This window comes from Squalius cephalus (assembly GCF_949319135.1).
Source record: "Squalius cephalus genome assembly, chromosome: 8".
NCBI lineage: Eukaryota > Metazoa > Chordata > Actinopteri > Cypriniformes > Leuciscidae > Squalius > Squalius cephalus.
In genome coordinates, this window is record NC_137129.1 from 30,711,246 (window position 1) to 30,724,652 (window position 13,407).

The following is a 13,407-nucleotide window of genomic DNA, read 5'->3' on the forward strand; positions in this document are numbered from 1 at the left end:
GGAATGATGCCCTCCACTGTTTCCAAATAGCTCTTTTGTCTCTCGTTTCACCTTCAACATCGTACAGTCAAACGGGGAGGAAAAAACAAACAAAACTAGTTGACTAATGGCGCCCTAATTCACACCAAAAGAGAGAATTTTTTTTTGGATTCCAAAGTTCAATGTTATCCAAGGAATCTCTGGATCTGCTTCCTCATTCATTAAATACAACCCTAAAAACCCAAATTAAAATGGCTCTATAGCGCCACCAATAATACACTTTATGCTCTTTAAAAATAAAATAAAATAATGTATTTCAAGTTTATTTTAAATTCCGTTGTATGGCAAAATAATCATAATAAAACAATACGTTTTTTGAAGTTATACAGTACAGTACATGCAGATTAATGTTCAAGACAATGAGCATAACATTGCTCATTATGATTCAGACAGTCCATGACAGAATTATTCTACAACCAGAAACGTGAATTTATTATGTTTTAGTTGAAAAGAGTATTTAAGAGAGTACGTCAATGATCGAGAACTTTCCAGGTCGAAGCATAGAGTCCCAGATGAATCTGTGGATGTTTTTTTGCTATATATATATATATATATATATATATATATATATATATATATATATATATATATATATATATATATATATATATATAAAAAAATATAAATATATATATATATATATATATATATATATATAAATATAAATATATAACTTTTAAAGCATATTCCTTGGTATAAGAAGCATTTAATTCATATCTAATTTGAATCAGCAGTGACCAATTCATAATTTAAAGTCTGTCCAACACAGTATAACACCTTCCACAGAATCAAACATCAAGATTCTACAAACATTTCATCTTAAAGTCATTATAAAATAATGATTCAGTAAGAGCAATACCTCCCCCCCCATTCTTTTTTTGCTTTATTTTACAAATCTGGTGCCTATTGCAGTAAAAAAAAAAAAACTTTAATAAACGTGAGGCAAAAATAAGTTAATTCAATTGTATTTTTTTTTTATTAATAACAAAAACAGCAAAACCATACAATGCCAACATCAAAATCCAAAACATATATACATGGCAAACCCAGAGCACAATGATTAGAAGCAGCTCTCAGACTATAGCACAATAGAAACCACAACTCCCATGAGGCCATGGGAACTGAGGAAATAAAACTGAAATGTCAATACAAGTCAGTCAGAGTTCGCTTTAAAAAAATGTGATGAATCTGCTACAGCTATTAAATCAGCCCCCCATAAAAAAAAAAAACAAGTGTTGTAACAATAGGTATAAAATGACAGTGCTTTGTGTTCAAAATTAACAATAAATCTTTGCAAACTTTAAAAAACAAAACTCAAATTAACAAAGGGAACTGGTGCGAAATAGTGCTGGAAAAATAGAAAAAGGCAGCCTGACTGTGTTCACACAGTGATATCAATATTCCGTCATCGCTTTAATTTAAAACAAGTCAACCGTCCCGTGACCTGCTGTGACTTACAGGGCTGAGAATAAAATTTTATTGTAATTTCTGAATTAATGCAATGATTTTATTTACACCTTTTAACCGCACTAACAAGAAAGAAAACCAGCATCAAGGAAAAAAATTAATGGAAGTACAGTGATAACTACTGATGAATCAAAGTAGATTCGTAGAGTAAAAAAAGGGGAAGGGGAGCCACTGTTCCCTGGTGCTCAATAACCAAATAGAGAAAATCTGAACTTGTGCCCTGAACGTGAAAACCCCAAAACAAAACAATTTTAACAGTGAACACTCGCCAGCTTGAATCAGTAAACAAATGAACATTGATTTAAAATAACACAGAACATGTCAGAACAGCTACCTAAATGCATACAGTGCATCACCAACAGTGAGTCAAATTTTAAAATAAGCAAACATAAATAAAATATAAATATGTATTTGTGAGCTTAAAAGTGTCTTTAAAGTTAGTTGGCCATGAAGAAAAAAGAAAAACAGACAATACAAATAAATGGGTGGAATAGGCTAAAGCGAACAAAGCTTGTCAAATGTTTCAGTGAGTGGATGTGAGGCCTTAGATTACAGTATGATCATATGATCATATCAATGTTGTCCCCTCAAAATACACCTCCACATCACACCAGGATGACCCTATCTGCAACTGTTTGAAAACAGACAATGAAGTGCACTGCTTGATTCTCCATTAAGTTGTTCTCCTCTGCTTCTATGGGAGTCTACCCTAAGAAAAAGAAACAGTGACTAGTTAAAAGTGACTCAAGAAAACCTGTATCTTCATCTTAGGTGCACAAAAACTTACCAAAAAAAAAAAGGAGTGAAGGTTTAGCTACAGAAGGGTTAGCAAAGTCTGGACTCCACAATCCACATAGTTCTGAAAGACAAAGTCACACACATTCACTCTTCTTATATTAATGAGCCTTTCAATGTTGGCTCACTTTATTTCCCTGCAGGTGTTTGCAGTTTTTATACCCAGTCAACACTGCCATCTAAAGGCTAACCACGGCACAACAATCAAATATAATCTTCATTAACTATTGGCTAGTGCACTGCATGGTATGAATGTCTTAAAGCTTAAAACTATCAAAAACGCATTGCATACATATATAGAAGCATTTTCTTACCACAACATTGCACTGCTTATCCTTCATCTACATTTATAAGTTGTCTTATTTAATACGGTTCAATTAATGAAAAGCAAGATAAGTTAGGAATTTACAGACATTGTAGATTCACTAGACTTTCAAACACAAGACAATTTTGATACTATGTTTTGATTTAGCTTGCCAGTGTTTATTGATACACTGCACTGACAGCTTTTCAAGTATTATTAAAACGCAAGAGGCAGCGGTTTCAGACTAGCTTACGCGCACTCTTAATTTAATTTACAGGGCAAAGCAATGTGGCTAATATCTCTGTTCGGTTATATCCTAAGCAATTACATTACCGCATCAATTCAAATTAAGTTTCATACGAGCTACAACAAATATTGCTGCACCTCCAAAATACAAGAAAATAAATTACTACAATATTACTCGTTTGATATGGATGAAAGCATCTGTAAAATTAATAAATGAAAAAAAGTTTTAGAATGGACCCAGAAAAAGTTCAATGAAGCCCCTCAATTGACCGCATAAGTTTGTGCATTTTTAAAAAAATGCACTGGGTGTTTCCATCCTATGTTTTTATGTGATATCCAAAAATGTGCATTAAAATGTTAGATGGAAATAGCTAATGTTGAAAACTGTTGAGCAGCTTTATATTTGTGTGAAAACTGCTACTTTTTTTAGGATTCTTTGAATAATAGAAAGTTTAAAAGAACAGCAATTATTTGAAATCGAAATCTCTTGTAACAGTCTTTACTTTCACTTTAGATCAATTTGACTTAAAAATATTTATAGGAATGGCATTTTTAGATACAATTACAACAATCCAGTTCAACCTCTTATGCTCAATCCCTAATTTACACTGTAAAAAATAATCCTGTTAAAAAACGGTAAACTACTGGCAGCTGTGGATGCCAGCATCATACCGTAAAAATACAGTATGTTACTGTTTTTGAAATTAACAGCTAAATATTGTTTTGTCAGCTACAGTATAAAACTGTAATTTAACTGCATGTTTAAACAGTAACACGCCGTACTTTTATGGTATGATGCTGGCAACCACAGCTGCCAGTAGTTTACCGTTTTTTTACAGAATTATTTTTTACAGTGTACCAACCCCCCAAAAATGGAAGTGGAGCTGACCTGGTTGACAAGCCTCGTCCTCTGCTCTCCACACCACTGTGGCAGGGGATACTAATAAATACACACAAAAACAAAAACAAAAGTTGACTTTCTTAGAGGTTTTTTTTTACCTGAAAAAGATAACATGTAAAGAGTTTACACAAGATATCCAAGTATGCTTATCTGAGTGATGAAAGCAATGTGACCATATGTTTGCATGTACCTGGTAGGCATACGTGGTCTGTGCGTAGTTCATGGGCACCGGTGGGACCATAAATCCTGGAGGACTGGAGTAAGAATAAGGCTATAAAGAAAGACGCAGGGAAAACATTTTAGGAATCTTAGGAATGTGCAATTTTTTTAGGAAGCACAATGTTTAAAAGGCCCATTCACACCAAGATAACTATAAAGACAACTATAATGATAAGTACATTAGTCCACTTCAATGCACAATATTGTTCCATTTATTAGCGAGTGCTGCAGTTGTGTTGTCTGTCATTTAAAATGCTTGAGCTCTTCAAAGCGGGGTGGATTTCCTCAATATTTCAGAAGTCAATATTTTTTGCATTGATCAGCTGGAACTAAATATAGTTGTGAAAGTGACCAACAATATTGTTCCTCTGTGCCATTATCATTATAGCTGTGGTGTGAACTCTGCTATAGACCTTAGGTTAGACACCAATGCGGTTGAAAATGCGTGGGATATAACGCACTCTATAAATGAACACTCACAATTTTTTTTTTAAACCGAAAAACTTTGATAACTCCATAAAACAGAAAGACGTTGTCAGCTGAACAATCAGTATGTTGTAAAATAATAGGACAGTTAGGGGTGTGCGATATGATTTTTGATCGTGGACGATAAGAATATTTCCACGACCCTCTTTTGAAGAAGCATTTTATCAGTTGCAGTTCTGGCGCCTCCGTCTCAACATACTGTACAACGCGATGTACTTCACATCACGTTAACACAGAGGTAGAGTTACACTAAGTTATCTTTCGAGTCTTATTGGGTTAATACTGTCAAATACACGTAATATAGGTAGAATGGGCGAACACCATGTCTACACCGGACACGACAATTGTCGCTCGCGTCACAACAGCTAAAAGCTGCCTACACTGGACCAACAAAGCACCCGCTGCAAAGCATTTGTTCTTCATATCAGCACGTCATAAATAGAACGAGGCATCAGTTTACTTTCGGAGATTTGTCGCTCGCGTCGCATCCAGTGTAGACAACATCACTGATTGTAATGGGTTCCATGGTCTTTTTTTGCATCGCGCTGCTCGCGTCCGGTGTCGCTCGTGTCACATCCAGTGTCGCTCGTGTCATCACTGATTATAATGGGTTCCGGTGTAGACATGGTGTGAGATGCACACACATTAGCTTCCACTCCGGTGACAAAGTATGAAACGTGGCTAGCTAGCTAATGTAGCAAACGAGTAAGATAAGCTCGTTGTGAGAGTAAAAGGCTGAGACTAGAGATGCACCGATTACAATTTTCTAGGCCGATTCCGATATCCAATTTTTCATTGAGTTTGACCTGCCGATACCGATTTTAGCCGATTCCGATTTCAGCCGATTCCGATTTCATTTTTTCTAACCACTTTACAGCACACACAAATATTTATTTTCTATCTTTTCTTTAATAGAACATTTTACATTTTGCATAGAACATAGATCATTTTTTTGAACAGATAATAGCTATAAAATAGAACTATATAAATTACTCCTGGTGTGGGAAATTCACACACACATCTAAAGTGCAGTGTTATGGAAGAACCATTTCCTTCTTTTCATATCCAATATCCAACTAAAAAAATATGCTATATTTATATAGCCTTGCAGTATAAATATATTTCTATATTTTCTGGTTAGTTTACTTTATTTTTTATAATCATAGCCATACTTGCAACCAAAACTGAAAAATGAAAAGTTTAAATGGGTAAATCTTCTACAAATATTTTTGAGTCTTCGTTTTCTTTTCTGACATACTGGAGTTCTTGTTAAAACACACTAGACATACTTATTCTGTGCATTTTGAGCACTTTTTGTGTGAATTCATTTTTAGTTTGTCCATCAAAAGTGTTCTTTTACTTTAATTGAGCTTGAGCAGTGCTGCAAAAATAGACCCACGCATGTAGGGCTGGTCCGAATACCCTTTTTTGAGCTTCGGTAGTAATGAACATCGAATATTCGAAGCTTCGGAGAGAGGGGGCTGAACATATTCTTCTCTCTAATAAAGGCAGGAATCTCTATGTGTCTGTATGTCCGTTTGCATTTTCATTATTTCGAGAACCGTTCATCCAATCGACTTCACAAGGGAGTGTAGTGTCGCATTTGGTGCAATATAGATGGACATGCGAGACGCGACACGTTCAGAATTAATAAACAGTAAACTACAGAACAGCGCAAGCGGGAAGCGGCGCACATCACGTGGGCAGGGCTTATGCTCCGAGAATGGACACTGCACTAGTGATATAAAACGCGCACACACACAGGTCTGTTAACTTAAGCAATACTTAAAGGTTGGGTAGGTAAGAATTGTCTAAAGAACTTTTTTTCAAATTGGCTTAAACTGTCTTTATATACCAATACATAATTAAAATGTAAGTACTTTGAAAAAGAGAGTATAAAAATTGAGTGACTATAGTGTATTTAATCTTCAAAAAACACAGCTCATTAATTCCTACCGGGACGAAACAAGTGATTGGCTTGCGCGACTGTCACTCTCCGTCGCCATGACTACCGCCGCTATTACTGGCTCTGCCCACGTGCGCGCAGTCGCGCACCCGTTTTTAGGTGGGAGTGAATGGAATTAATGAGCTGTGTTTATTGAAGATTAAATACACTAGAGTCACTCAATTTTTTATACTCTCTATTTCAGAGTACTTGCATTTTAATTATGTATTGGTATATAAAGACAGTTTAAACAAATTTGAATAAAAGTTTTTAGACAATTCTGACCTACCCTACCTTTAAGGTAGTCTAATATTTTTCTGACTAACAAATTACTGACACAGTAAAGGGTAGATTTAAATAAAGAAAAACGAAATTTAAATAAAGAGAAACGAAATTTAAATAAAGAAAAAACGAAATTTAAATAAAGAAAAACGAAATTAAGTTAAATTATTTTCCACAATGTCAAAGCAACGCAGCTTAACCCAAAACACAAGCTCAGGCATGCACTTCGGTCCATACAAACTCCGCTGTTCTGCGCTCTAGCTAGAGAACACTCCCGTTGCTGGAACAGGTGTCGGTTCTATTTCTAGCATGCACGCGTTTTCCGGGTGGCTCGAGCCGCGCCTAAGACGCGTCTCACGCAGGCAGTGTGCAAACTCCAACCTGTTAACATGGGAGCCGAAATAAAAAAGGACACGCCACGCATCCAGTGTGTCGCCGGGCTTATTCAAGCGCGAATGAGAACCGTTTCGCGGGGGATACCAGGTGTGCAAAAAAAAAACCACCACAACAAAAACATTTATTTATTTATTTTTGATAAATAAAACAAAATATTTACAAACATTATAAACATGTAGCCCAGGCAATTTTAGTTCCCCTCACTCCAGAACAAATCCTTTAAAGTTATAGGTAGGCTATTCAGAACAAAACAATAATCACATCACAAAATCACATATTTCCATATTCGCAATCTAATATTTGGTTATTGGTGTATAACGTTATTTATGATGTAAACAAGGCTTAGTACTTCACTCATGTTCCAATATCCATGTAAAACATCATCCTTGAAAATGTGTAATTCATCCAAATTGTGTGTTTGGTGGGGCGGTGGGCACACTGACCGGCACTTATTGTACAGCGGACCATTACATTTGAACAGTGTAACTTATGTTTGGTTCACTGCATTTTAGTTTGATGAACTCGCTGAATTGTTAAGTTAGCAACGGTACAAACTGATATGTTGTCTGTGAGTGTGTGCGGCACCTGCGCAATCAGTTGGACTTAATAAAAATTAAGAAAACAAATACAATGCGCTTTCTGCAGTCTCATTTTCTGTGAACTTGTTCTTGGAGTGTCGTTTATTCTGCTATTTGCACATGTAAAACATTTGTATTTTTGAAACCATTCTATTCTAATTTAATTTCAATTTGACATTCTAATCTTGTCGTTTAACAGATAATGATCAGTTAAAAAGCGTTGGTTGTTGGTCAGGAAAATAATCTAAATCGAACAAAATGCTCTCATAATAATTTTCCACCAGATTTGCTATGCTGCATGCAAGTTCACGCCAACTCCACGCCAACTCCAAAACTTGTGGACACGAGCTGAAATCTTATGTGAGATTTGATCGTAGCCACCGCTCACGTCCATATTGACAAATGGCAAGTTGTACAGTCAGTTTTCTGTCATACGTTTGTTTCGTAAATGAGGGCCATTATGTTTATACACAGGGTGTCATGATGTGTTACCTGCATGTATTGATTCCCTCCATTGAAGACAGGTGAGGGCGGGGCCAGGCCTGGGGGACAGCAGCTGCAATACACATATGGGGTGGGGCTAACCCACTGTGATGGACCAATTATTGGAGATGACACTGAACCTGGGATAAGAAAGATACCAAAATATTTTAACCAATTTTAAACATTTTCAGTCAATAAGATTACATTTATGATTTCAAAATTAATTTAAAAATATGTTTTCCCAATTTTTATATCCACTACCAATCCTTGAAATTACTAAAAACAAGCAATTACAAATTACAAGCAATACAAATGTCTCCAATGACACCATTAAAATGTGTGTGTATTTGATATAGATATTTCCATTACATTTTGCACAAGACCAAATAGAAAGCGAAACACATGGACTCACGAGAATTTCGCTCTTTCATGATGGCAGGTCCCAGTTTGAGTTTTTTCCCTTTAAAACTGATCTGCTGCTGTAAAATAATTAAAATGTACAATATATCACCCTGCCCTCATAACACTAACACCCAGAAAGAAAAGCGAGAAGTCAGTCATGAAGAAAAGTAAAAGTGACCTTACATCAACAATATTCTGGATATCAACGTCCTCGCTGAAATAAACGAAACCATACCTGTGAAGAAGGTGAGCAACAAATCAGAGGTGACACAGCAATGAATATTTTCTGAAAACAGTTTCCAAGTAATATTCTAAAAAAGCATAGTTTACCCACAAAAAAAATTACAATCTCTAAGAATTTACTGATCCACATTAGAGATGGCGAAAACTAAAAATTTTCTTGACCAACCACCGAGCCTCATTAGCCGGTTGAAACCGGTTAACCGATTAGTTTAAAATATGCTACGCTAGGGCTGGGCGATATGGACCAAAAGTCATATCCCGATATATTTAGGCTGAATATCGATATACGATATATATCCCGATATTTTTTCCGCAAAGTGAGAGCAAATGTTCAGTCAAAGTCAAAGCCAAATATGACATGTTACAAGTAGTTTTATTGAAATCGGCTATTTCAGTGAACAGTTGCAAAATCAAATGAATAAATAATAAACAGGTTTCTTCACCTTAGGGCTGCATGATTATGACAAAAATCATAATTGCCGATTATTCCCTTGGAATTGTAATTGCGATTTGTTAATTATGATTATCAAAGTTTACATTGAATATATACAAACAAATTTTGTGTAAACATGTTATAATTTGCCTATTATATATTATATTATATTATATTATATTATATTATACTACAGGGCCGTTGAATGCTTGAATCTGATTGGTTGACGAACGTTCTAAGGTGTGCATTATTTTCAGGGAAACGCACAGCTAAAGTAGTTCCAGGCAGGTCTTGACCGCATTACAATTCCATATCACTTCGCGTAGTTAACAGTAATAACGGAAAATAGGATACAATTCATAACAAGAAAAAACATTTAGCCGCATGCGCTTGATCTGGAATTTTCAATGTCTAGCTTCACAATCAATGGAAACATGCAGTTTAATTTGAATAAATAAAGTATATAGTCCTATCCATAATCAATAGAAAATTAAACTGAATATAGGCTAAATAAATGGATAGTCCTGCAGCACGGATTATTATTGCAGATAATATAACAAATAAATAATTATTGATAGGCCTACTTGTTAAAAGGGCTTTGTGTTTCATTTATTTGGCTAATCTGTCATCTGTCAATAATAGAAAAAAAGGAATGAATTCGAATTAATTAAAAGGAATTTAATTAATAAATAAATTAATAATAATATTGACGCACATGCTTTTCTGTCTCATTATTGCAACATCTCTCTCTCGAATAACTGCATTAATAACTGGGGACACACTTTAAGGCCAGTTATGAATGTAATTTGATACATATGACTGATCATGCCCAAACGCGTGTTCAGCGCGTTCAGTCTGTGTTTAAAATCTGCTGCTGCGATGAAAACAGTCTTTGACAGAGAATGTGTCAGCTAGTCGTGTGTCCCCAGCATTAGTCTGCTATCAGTGGCTCAAACCTCCGTTACTAACTCTAAAATGACGTTTTGGAATTAGCAACGGAGGCATTGGATTAAATGCGTAAGAAATTAGTCCTACATACAAGAGCGTTTTAATGACAAAAACTTTACAAACGTCTTGAAATACATAATCTGAACAATGTTTCGAGGTGTGGTAACTGTAGTATAAGCGGAATAATTGACTTCAGGCCGTTAAATTATTAGAAAAATAATGCACACCCGAGGTGAACGGCCACTCCGCTTCGCGTCGTGACCGCATTACCACCTCGGGTGTGCATTATTTAGTAATAACACGTTTACACAAAATTTGTTAACATACACACACACACACGTACTTTTCCCCTTTACTTAAAGGGGGGGTGAAATGCTCATTTTCACTCAATCTCCTGTTAATCTTGAGTACCTATAGAGTAGTATTGCATCCTTCATATCTCCAAAAAGTCTTTAGTTTTATTATATTTATAAAAGAAAGATAGGCTGTACCGAGTCTTTCCGGAACAAAAAACGAGCGGCTGGGGACGGGCCGTGTGGGCGAAGCTAAAGCTGTGCTTACCCGCCGAGCTAACAACACACAGAGACATTTGTTCAACAGTTTTACTCACCGCCCGGTTCCAACGCACGACCGCGAACCTTTATCATTGTGACTGCTCGATCCTTAAGCATTAGACGATCTGCAAATCCGTCGATCTGGGCTTTGTTTAGAAATACTCCTTCAAACGTACAATTTAATTTTTGAAACTTTGTCCATGTTTAGCATGGGAATCCAACTCTTTAACAGTGTAAAAAACTCAGTATGCATGATATAGCATTTCACCCCCCCTTTAACATAAATTGTAAGAATATGACTAATAGTAAAGACTAGTACTAAACATTAGGCCTATGCTAAAGCAGTCCCAAACTAGTTTTTGTTAATACAATGTTGGTATGAGCCACTACAGTCATTTAAAAATATAAAAAAATAACACAAAGAAAAATAAAGTGGCATTTTGGCTATTGAGTGTGCGCTACGACTACAGTATAACGGCTGACAGGACAAGAAATCCGTTTTTCTGAGGTGAAAGACTTTATTTCAGTGTAAACTTATGTCACTGCTTGGTAGTTCCTATTGTGCTGGGTTTTCTGAAGTAGGCATGATTCGCCTCTCATAATAACATGTTCTAAACACGCACGCAAAGTGGAAAAGGAGGGGCGGTGGCGGGGGAACGCAAATTTATTTGAACTATATTGATATATCGCCCAGCCCTACGCTATTTGAAATAACAGCCATTTCGAGCCGCGCCTGCAATTTCGCAACTCTGTCGCATCTCTCTGCCGCTCTGCCTCCCGTTCACACACACACTGCCCCGGCGTCGCCCTTCCACTCACGTCATTTTTTTTTAAATCCCCTACAGCGTTAAACATGAGTCCCGCAAATGCGGCGGACAAATGGCTCCTTAGTTTCGAAATGGTTTGGGTACAAGGTGATTGCGTTGAAAATAAAGGCGTTTGTCTAGTGTTGGAAGCTCATTTGAAACATTGCCGCGGCTCATTTAAGAAAATGACAGCTCCGAAGAGACGCCGCTTTAGTTTGAGGTAGTTCTAACAATAATAAAGAAAGATGATGATCTCTGTCGTCTGCCCTGGCTCTAACCTCGAGTGTTTTTAGCCTGTTGCCTTTACTTTTCGCAAACCTTGTGAGCACGCGAACCCAAACGCTGTGACCTCGCGCCAAATGTTTTTATTGGTTTATTAAGTACAAACAGGCGAGTTATGAAAAATTGAGTGTGAGGGATTTGTTCACTTCTCACAAAAAGATCTTGGAATGAGATGGCTAACTGTAGTAGCGTTTAGTCCACTGTCTATAATAGCCTAATTTAGAGATCACTTTTTTTAAAAACGGACTACCTACAACTTTGATCGGTTAACGTTGATACGGTCAACCATCGGTCAAACGGTCATTTGTTAACATCCCTAAACAACATGGTGCTCCAAAATGACTATTGTAAATGACAACTTAAACATTTGGATGGCTTAATAGGGTGCACAAGTGAGACAAAACACTATAGCAGGGATTGACAATAAGGACGGCCCGACGGCAGCAACAACATCCGGGACAGTTAACGGAACCGTCACTTGTCCGCTCAGGCCAGGGCTGCATCTTCAAGAAAGTTTATTACTTGCACGTGTTTTAAGCCAACTAATTTAAATATTCAAGCACAAGACACAAAAGAGAAATCAATCGCAACACATCTGAAGCACGTGCTCAGGAAGCACAAATACTGAATTAGGTGGTATACCGGTTCTGGGAAATCTCGGTATATATTTTATTTCAAAATGTACGATATCATGATTTTGCTCATTTCGATACTTGGTACGCTGCTGACCTGGAGTTCACTGCTAGGGATGCAACGATTATAGATTTTTGTTTTTGGTACAATTATAGTCTGAGGAATAATCACGGTTTCATGATTATCACAATAATTATGTAAGCATAATGCATAAAATCACATGAACAGTCTTTAGATTTTAAAGTGTTAATTATTGCTGCCTTTTGAAACAGAAATAACACAGTAACCAAATAATACAGCACAAAATAAGTCAAAAGCCAATCTCTCCCCAAGGAATTAAAGAAAGGTGACCTGACTGACATCTGCTCCATAAACATCCATGTCAGTATAAGGGGAATAAACTGTTATTGTCATCTACTGTCATCCATACGGTTTAATTTTAATAATATTTTTAATAATTCATCTAATTTTACATGTGGCCTGAGAAAACCATGTCTATTTTGGTTTGTTTGAAGTTTTACTAAAAATGATAGAAAGAAATTGAGAACATCTCTAATGCAGTTAACAGCGCCGGCACCACAAAGGGGCATTGCCCACTGATCTAATTTGTGCCCACTCAGTTGCAATTTGTCCTCCCTCCATGCGATTGATTTTAACCCATACCAATCACATGGGTGCAATTAGAAAGTTTAGTGTGTGACTGATAAATTAAAGCATGCTTACACGCTTTAGCTGACACTGAGCCAGAGAAAGACGCGATCGGTGCTTTTCATACATCACTATTCAGTGTTTTCAACCACATTGGGCCCTATTTGAACAATCTAAGCGCATGGTCTAAAGCACACTGTGCAAGTGCACTTAGGGCGTGTCTGAATCCACTTTTGCTAGTTTAACGACTGGGAAAAAGGGTGGTCCCCATTCTCTTAATGAGTACTAGGTGTGTTTTGGGTGTAATGTGCAATAAG

At 36.5% G+C, this 13,407-nt stretch overlaps 1 protein-coding gene across 5 annotated transcripts in view; it reads right to left on the reverse strand.

The window, feature by feature from the left end:
- Positions 1-1,019: 1,019 nt before the first annotated feature.
- The window catches only part of dazl (deleted in azoospermia-like), a 94,182-nt gene continuing 81,794 nt past the window's right edge, over positions 1,020-13,407 (reverse strand). For 2 of the 5 annotated variants that reach the window (XM_079878543.1, XM_079878539.1), the window contains exons 4-10: positions 8,727-8,778; positions 8,554-8,620; positions 8,151-8,281; positions 3,943-4,023; positions 3,741-3,791; positions 2,290-2,365; positions 1,032-2,210 (exon numbers count right to left, since the gene is read on the reverse strand). In XM_079878543.1, coding sequence (XP_079734669.1) covers positions 2,321-2,365; positions 3,741-3,791; positions 3,943-4,023; positions 8,151-8,281; positions 8,554-8,620; positions 8,727-8,778 — 427 coding nt within the window. In that variant the 3' untranslated portion in view covers positions 1,032-2,210; positions 2,290-2,320. Of the gene's footprint in view, positions 2,216-2,289; positions 2,366-3,740; positions 3,792-3,942; positions 4,024-8,150; positions 8,282-8,553; positions 8,621-8,726; positions 8,779-13,407 lie in introns of all 5 variants that reach the window. The other 3 variants (XM_079878542.1, XM_079878541.1, XM_079878540.1) reach the window with 3 other exon arrangements.